Source organism: Cryptotermes secundus, unplaced genomic scaffold, assembly GCF_002891405.2.
Source record: "Cryptotermes secundus unplaced genomic scaffold, Csec_1.0 scaffold79, whole genome shotgun sequence".
Classification (NCBI taxonomy): Eukaryota; Metazoa; Arthropoda; class Insecta; order Blattodea; family Kalotermitidae; genus Cryptotermes; species Cryptotermes secundus.
In genome coordinates this window covers 3,896,768-3,905,082 of record NW_019741974.1, presented here as the reverse complement: position 1 = coordinate 3,905,082, position 8,315 = coordinate 3,896,768, and the positions used below count along the sequence as shown (strand labels likewise).

The 8,315-nt window shown below is 43.9% G+C and overlaps 1 protein-coding gene across 1 annotated transcript in view; it reads left to right on the top strand.

Annotated features, from left to right (window-relative positions):
* LOC111872838 (general odorant-binding protein 83a) overlaps nucleotides 1–8,315 on the top strand; it is a 15,496-nt gene that overhangs the window by 6,704 nt on the left and 477 nt on the right. Inside the window, exons 4-6 of the mRNA XM_023867047.2 lie at nucleotides 649–684; nucleotides 3,787–3,904; nucleotides 6,506–6,570. Of these exons, the coding sequence (XP_023722815.1) occupies nucleotides 649–684; nucleotides 3,787–3,904; nucleotides 6,506–6,570 (219 nt within the window). The remainder of the gene's footprint in view (nucleotides 1–648; nucleotides 685–3,786; nucleotides 3,905–6,505; nucleotides 6,571–8,315) is intronic.

Sequence of the window (8,315 nt, the reverse complement as noted above, 5' to 3'; positions counted from 1 at the left end):
GAGGATGACGTAGCTCTGTTCACTTGGCCCCCCAGATCACCTGATCTAACGCCTTGTGACTTCTTCCTTTGGGGGTACATTAACCATCGTGTTTACGTACCCCCACTGCCAAGAACACTAGTAGAGCTGAGGGAACGCATCGGTGCTGCAGTGATGACCATGGACAGGATGATGCTACAAAATGTGTGGAACGAGCTCGACTACGGCCTGGACGTGTGTCGTGTGACCCAAGGGGCACACATAGAACATTTGTAGAGTGTGAAGAAACCTTGGTGAGTTTACGGTTCTTTTTATATATCAATAATATTTTTATGTGTAATGCTTTGGAAAATATAGCGTTTTAAAAACGAATGAATCATTTACAGTAGCCTTGTATTAAGTAACGTCATCTATTCGCAACGTACATTTGAATACTTTCCTTCATAGTTTGTTTCACACGTTTGAAAGTTTTGTTCTCTTTTCTAAGAGGTTAATTCGCACATATAAACAAAAATAATTGTCCATTCGCACCAGAAAGCAGTGCATACACTAAAGTAGGTTCACTTCTTGAACTATGAACTGACTTACATGTATGGGAGTAGGGACACAGCTTGAAACATAACACGTTTAATATTATTGTGCATAAAAATATTATCTTTTTGCTTTCAGTGCTACATGAAATGCGTTATGGGAATGACGCAGTCGGTAAGTTGATTCAGTATTATCTTGTTACTCTTCCTAGTCCACAAGGCTGAGGTTTCAAACCCTTTCGGAAATTCAAAAGTACAAATGTTTTTTTTTTGTGGGCTATTTTGTCGTTTACTTAAAGTGATAAGACGTGCACGACATTTTGAGAATCCTTCAATTAGGTGTTTATGCATTTTCTTCAGTTTAAATTACTTTTCGTGTTGTTAACTCTATTAGTTTTACTATAATTTATCTATTATCTGTGTTGAGCTATTCCTCATTTCCGGACCTAGATCCCCTTTATACTTATTAAATAACTCTGAATTATAAAGGACACTACTGTACTTCAAGTTGCCTTGGATCTTCCAACTGCATGTACTGGTGTCCTGACTTTATTAGTACCGTAATTCATATTTCATGTTGTATATTAAAAGAAAACATGTTCTAATATAAAAAAGCCGTCTTCTGGGATGTGGCGCCATGTAGAAATTGTGTTAACCGACGTTTCGGAGGAACGTATCGCCTCTATTTTTAGGCTAGAAGACAAGAAGAAATGCGCGAGCGAACCAGCAGAGCAGCTACAACAGACTGAGTGCCGTAAGACCCGCTGCTGGTTTCGCTACGTGGACGACACCTCCGTCATCTGGCCACACGGGCCCGACAAGCTTAAGGACTTCCTGAACCACCGAAACAGTATCCACCAGTGCATTCATTTCACAATGGAGACTGAAATTGAGGGCCGCCTCCCCTTCCTTGATATAAATATTTACAGGAGACCCGACGTTTCTCTGGGCCATAGAGTGTACAGCAAATCCACCCATACAAACCTCTACCTTAACGCTGCGTCTCACCACCACCCTTACAACAACCAAGCTGCACTTTCCACACTGGTGCACAGGGATAGAGCACTGTGTGTTCAAGACAGCCTACATGCGGAGTTGGTGTTCCTGGGGGATGTATTCAGGAAGAACGGATACAACAATCGGCATATCCACAGAGTTCTCAACCGTCGTCCGAACATCAGTCGGCCTGACGATAAACCGGACTCAGTCGCCTTCCTGCCCTATGTCGGAGCTATATTCAGTCGGCCCGACGATAATCCGGACTCAGTCGCCTTCTTGTCCTATATCGGACCTATATTCAACCGTATTAGCGGAGTGCTGTCCCGGCAACAACATCATATCAGCAGGCCTGCCTCCAAAGAAGTTATCTAGTTTCCTCCGGCCGGTCAAAGATAGCCTGGGTCTAAGGACACCGGTGTATACAGTATTCCATGTGAGTGCAGCAAGGTCTGTATTGGGCAGACAGGCCGTTCCGTGGACACGAGGTTGAAGGAGCATCAGGGGCACATCCGTCTCGAACATCCGGACAAGTCAGCTGTGGCTGAACGGAGCATCGATCTGGGACGCCGCAATCAGCTTCAGAATACCTCCATCCTCGCCACCAAGACCCGATATATGGATCGCATCATTAGGGAGGTCATTGAGATTGAACTCATCCCGACAATATGAACAGAGAGGTGGGGTTTTGTCTCAGCAAGTCATGGAAGCCTCTCATCTTTTCCCTCAAGTGACCTCCGAAATATGACAGAACCTATAGGCCTCTCAGGTCCATCGCAGCCCCCGAGCTACAGGCTTAATGCCCTCCATTTAACCTTCCCTTCTCTCCCCCTAACACACACTCTATACCCACTACTTGCTGGCCATTCCACCAGACCCTTCTCCTTCCCTTCTCTAGTGTTCACTATGCAGCCACACTCCTTCTCTTATACAGCTGTGTTTACTCGACTGGACTCAGTCTGCTGCACCTGCTCTGCTGGTTCGCTCGCGGATTTCTTTTTGTCTTCTACCCTGAAGATGGAGGCGATACGTTCCTCCAAAACGTCGGTTAACACAAATTCTACACGACCCCACATCCCAGAAGACGGATTTCTTCATAGTCCCTGCCGTGAACACCTCAAATCTGATATGTTTTTTAAGATACAGATCACAAAACAGCGATAATATTGTCTATAAAAATAAAATAATTTATTTTTATCAATTTAATTTGATTCTACCATAATCGTTAGCAACAGAAGCGATCGAAAACTGATCTGTACTTGTAGAATTTTTTAGGTAATAAAGGATCACAGAGGACAATAAGAAGAGACAAATAGAAACGCTATTTTTTTTAAGAATCTGCGGGATCTGAACCGAATTCAGCTTTCCACACGTAACAAATGGCGCCATAAAACCTACCATCCGTAAAGTCAAAGACTGTATTAAGGGTTGATCAATATTAGTATTATTTGTGTTGTGTAAAGTTTGAGCAGGAAAACCGGAAGAGAGACGACCAATTCGAAGACCTAAGCATAAGGAAAAGTAAAGTTGTCCATGTGCTTAACCAAGGTAGCACCACGCCATAAAGACGTATGGGGGAATGAATGTATAGATCCACATTTTCTTGGCCTCGGCACTAGCTGCAGGTTAGTGGTCAGCTTCAGGTTCCGGCCACTTTATTCCGTGGGGAAGCGTCCCTGATACCCATTGGATAGGAGACTAGGTGGGCCCCAGAACCGGTCTGGACAACGTTGATAAGAGAAAATTCTTGACCCTACCAGGACTCGAACTTTGACCCATCGATCGTCTAGCGAGTAGCCAGTCGCTATACCCACTAAGCTATCTCAGCTCCGGACCTAAGCGTAGGTAGAAATAATAACAATAATATAATGGAATTTCAAGAAATATGCTATGTGTTTGTAGAATTTATTTAACAAATAAGAGAAAGGGATAGGTGGCAGGCCGCTGTGCGAACGGGAATATACGAATATACGTATATCTTCATGCTTCATAAAAAGCGAGAAATTATCGACCAGAAGAGCTTCAGTAAGCATCTCAAGTAAGGCTATATTAAATTAAGCTCCTTCTTTTCATTGCCAGTGATAGCTATTTTGAAAATATTATCATCGGTCGGACTGGTACTAAGAGGAACGGCTAAATATCTTACTCTGCTGCAAATTGTGCTGAATTTAACTAATACGTATAGTGACATTTCTAAATCGGAAACATTAATAAAATGAAATTACTTGAAAACATTTGGACGCACTGTGAATAAGACTAAAGTTTATGTGAATGTCTATAGATGAAGAATGGGAAAGTGACTACTGACGCTGCCCTGGCCCATATGAAGAGGATGCTGCCAAGCGACATGAGAGACAGAGTGTTAGGCGCCATTGAGAGGTGTCGGCACGCAGGTGAAGGTAAGCAGCTGGGAGCCATTACCATAGTTACACAGTCAGACACCACTACACGTTACCTTTACCTTATTTTGACGTCTGCAGTCTTAACTGAAATGTAATAGGACTGGAGAAAATCATGGAGTCGATAAAGATACTATCCCTGTTTCCCGGAGTGACTGTGGGACAATCATTACGACTTCAATCAAAACATGCGAAATTTAAACCGGGAAAATATATTACACGGTAGAGCTGTGCTAACCTGCTCAGAAATTGAACAACGCCAATAAGCTGACATCCTTCAAACCTTCCAGAACTCACGCTCACTCACTCATGGAGCTGGGCCAATCTTGAGAAGCCGCCAATTCTGCAGCTACTCAAGAATTTCCCAGCATTTTATTGGAACCCGACAGTTCACTACTGTGTTCATAAGAGCCTCCCACTGGTCCCTAACCTCAGCTGAATCAATCCAATCCATATCATCCAATCCTGTCTCTCTAAGATCCATTTTAATATTGTCCACCCACCTACGCCTTGGTCTCCCCAGTGGTCTGCCCTCGTAAATTACGATAGGCGAGACTCAATTTATTGGTTCAGAAGCAGACGTGTCGCTGATAGAGATGGGTTCAGGGGCAAACGCGTAGAAAACTGAATGTGTGTTCTTTTCTCGTCACCACAATCTGAGGCAGGAATATGTAATTACAAAGATACCCAATAAATTCCTCGAAACCCTTGCAAAATTTAGATGTGTGTATTATTATTATTATTATTCGATGGGGTGGGTTTCCCCATGCACCGCGACCAGTTTGGTCTATTGTACTTCCCCCTTTGATATTCTACCAGTCTCTTTACTCTACCTGTACTGGTGCGTGCCATCAGCCCCGACTCAGCCAGCGAGTTCGGCCTCTACTGGCTCAGCGGTACCTCGATGCTTCCCCCATCTACCAGAGGCGTTAGAAACTACTGTTGGGCGGGAAATGTCCTATAATTTGGCTCAGAGGTCTCCTTGAGACATGAGGTTCTTTTACGAGATGTATGTAAAGAAAGTAACAAATATAAATTGCATTAAAGAAGGCGACAGAAGTTCAGTCTGAGGACGTTCTGCCGCTCCTTGTTACAGAGTCCAATCATCTCGTCTTTTGAAAGCACTCAGTTCGAATTTGGGACAAATTACATGTAAATAAGTTGAAGTCTTTCGTGACTTTACGCAGTCCTTTCTGGAAAATTTCGGATAGTACGTCCAAAGAGACCGCGACTGCAGCCAACCAAACCCGCACCAATTTACCGCTGATCACCTCCACCAGTTTCACTGGACGCTGCAGTGTCTGTGTTGAAGCAGTGGGACTGCGCTTAGCAGCGCAAGGAGGAATGAGTTATCTATAAGCTACACATTGAAATGGATAAATTTCAGTGTTCCCACAAATCCACATGGACGAATGATGGGATGCTGTGGCAACTATAAATTAGACCAGGGGCGCCTCCTGATAATTTCCTATCAATATCGGTTTTTTTTTTTATGTGACACCTTGTAGTTTGATAGATGGTCACCAACGTTTCATAGAAATTTCCTACCTTCAACTTCAGTATTTTGTCCTGAGGATGGAGGCAGCAGAATTCTCTGAAACGCTGGTAGAAATCTACCGATCTACACGGCATTACATTAAAAAATATAATCTTAATACAGCCGTGAGAATCTCGGAATTCACCACGCATTATCACCCTTCCAATAGAAGCGAGTCCGTCATAAAGTAAACCAAAATGGGCGGATTATCCAACTGTTCCTCTAGAGATAACACACAGTGGCCAAGGCTTACTCAGGCTCTTTGTAGCACCTCTCTAAAGTGGAGAGTAAAAGTAAGTAAGTAAAGCTATCCCTGTTACAGGCCGTGAAGGCCCATAGGATTGTAAGACGTTGAGGGTCCCACGTTATCTAGACAATCGGCTCAAAGATGGCGGTAAGGTTGTCAGCCTTACGGGCTGGCCGCGCTTTACTCCCCTGGAAAATTATTTAATTAATTCCTGGCACTCATTTCTGTTAGAGGCTGAGTCGATCCCAGGGCCATAGTGCGGTTGGAAGGATTAGGTCAATTGAAAAAAAAAATTTCATTGGGACTTCAACCCGCGACCTCCCGGCTTGTAGCATAGTGCCTCAACCAACTACGCTGCCACGTGCCCCCCTTTAAAGTGAAGAGAGTGGTAAGAAAGACCAATAGAAGAGGGGGTGGAAGGAACTGCCATGGGAAAGGAAGAGACAATTTATACTAGGGATAGAGGGAGAATAATTTTGTTAAAAGTTTCCAGGCTTTTCCTGTTTGTCATGCTGATGAAAGCAGTGAGAAAGTGAATATGTTTGGATGGTGAAAATTAGTGGCTTGAGAGAGGGGATGAGGAATTTTCATCTTCTTAATTAATAGTGTATTGCATAATTACCACAATTTGATGGCCGTTATGAGAAAATGGGTTTAATTTTCGTGATTAGAATCGGGACGGACGGACGCACATGTAAGATGCAGTGTGAATTCATGAATTTATTCGGATATTAAGGCGAACAAAATTTGGAAGGCGGCAAATACTGGGACAGCTTAACCTGAACCGACAATTTCACAATTTGCTCTCTGATTGCAGACCTGGTCGATGCCTGTGACATTGCTTTTGTTGCAACGAAATGCACATATGATGCCGACCCAGAGGTGAGTACCATCAAAAGAACAAAGAACTTTGCTGTAAGAGTGATCCCTCCTTTCCATTAGGTTACAACATTTTTATGCAGCTGTACTAGTATGTTGAATATTTGGAGCGAAGAGAGATGAAGTGATAGAAGGTTGGAGAAAACTGCATAATGAGGAGCTTCATAACTTGTGCACTTCGCCAAGTATAATTAGAATGATCAAGTCAAGGAGGATGAGGTGGGAAGGACATGTAGCACGAATGGGAAGACGAGGAATGCGTATAGGATATTGGTGGGAAAGCCAGAAGGAAAGAGACCACTGGGAAGATCAAGGCTTAGGTGGGTGGACAATATTAAAATGGATCTTAGAGAGATAGGATGGGATGGTATGGATTGGATTGATCTGGTTCAGAATAGGGACAAGTGGAGGACTCTTGTGAACACGCGTAATGAACCTTCGGGTTCCATAAAATGCTGGGAAATTCTTGAGTAGCTGCAGAATTTGCGGTTCCTCACGAAAGACTCAGCTCCATGAGTAAGTATGTAAGTAAGTAAGTAAGTACTAGTATATTGTATATACAAATGACAACACAACAAACAAGTCATACTCAAAGTTTAACAGAAGTATGAACGTGTAGTGCTCCATAGATTCTTTCATATTCCCACATCGGTTAAATGAGTTGAATGACTGTAACTCAAAGCTGGATAAATTGTATCAGGTCATACAAGGGTTGGATAAAAAGTAGTGGCAACACTGCTGTAACATGAAAGATGTGCCTCAGGTGGCACTAGCGCCTTCTGTAGCCGATAGCAGAAGTTCAGTTGAAGTAGTGCAATGAGTGGCTCTGGTTGTGTTTCATTGAGTTGCATTGTGCATCATCTTGAAGTGCAAGAGCCCAGTTCAAGCGCCCTAACAACATGTTTACGAAAGAAGAACAACACTCCTGGATAAAAATTGAAGTTTCACGAGGCCGTAGTGTACAAAACTGTTGTCAGGGACTGCGAGAAGCACGTGATGATGCTGCTTTGCCATATCGCGCAGTGGCACGATGGGTGAAACTGTTCCGTGAAGGGGGGGATGCCATTCAGGACGACCCCATGTTGATAACCATACAATTCAGCTTCTTGCTTCTTTGCTGGATGTCAATCGTCGATAGGCTGCGCGGGAGTTAGCTGCTTAGGTAGGCTTATGTCACAAAACCTGCTCCACATTCTGCACGATATTCTTGGATACCGCAAAATTGCAGCGCGTTGCGTACCCCATATGTCCGAGGTGCAACAATGGCAACGTTATGTAATTGCACGGGACTTGTTGGACCGGTACCAGAGGGAAGGTGACGACTTCCTTGGAAGGATCGTACTCTGGACAAAACTTGGGTTCGCTCATACGAACCACACGTGAAGCTACAATTAAATGAATGTAAGCATCATGGCTCCCATTGGCCAAAGAAAGTGCGCCCTACACAGAGTAATGTGAAGGCGATGTTCATTGTGGCATATGACACTGATGGAGTGACACTGCACCACACTGTACCTCAACGGCAGACAGTAAACGCTGCCTGCTACTGCAGTTTCCTGCCTTATCGTCTTCGTCCAGCACTCAGGAAAAAGCGACGACACATGTTGGCAACGAATCTCATCATCCTTCATGACAATGCAAGGGCTCATACTGCTGACGCTGTCAAGGATCTCCTTCGCCGTTGGCGATGGGAGATACTGCAACTTCCGCCATACTCACCCAATGAGTCCGTGCGATTATGATCTCTT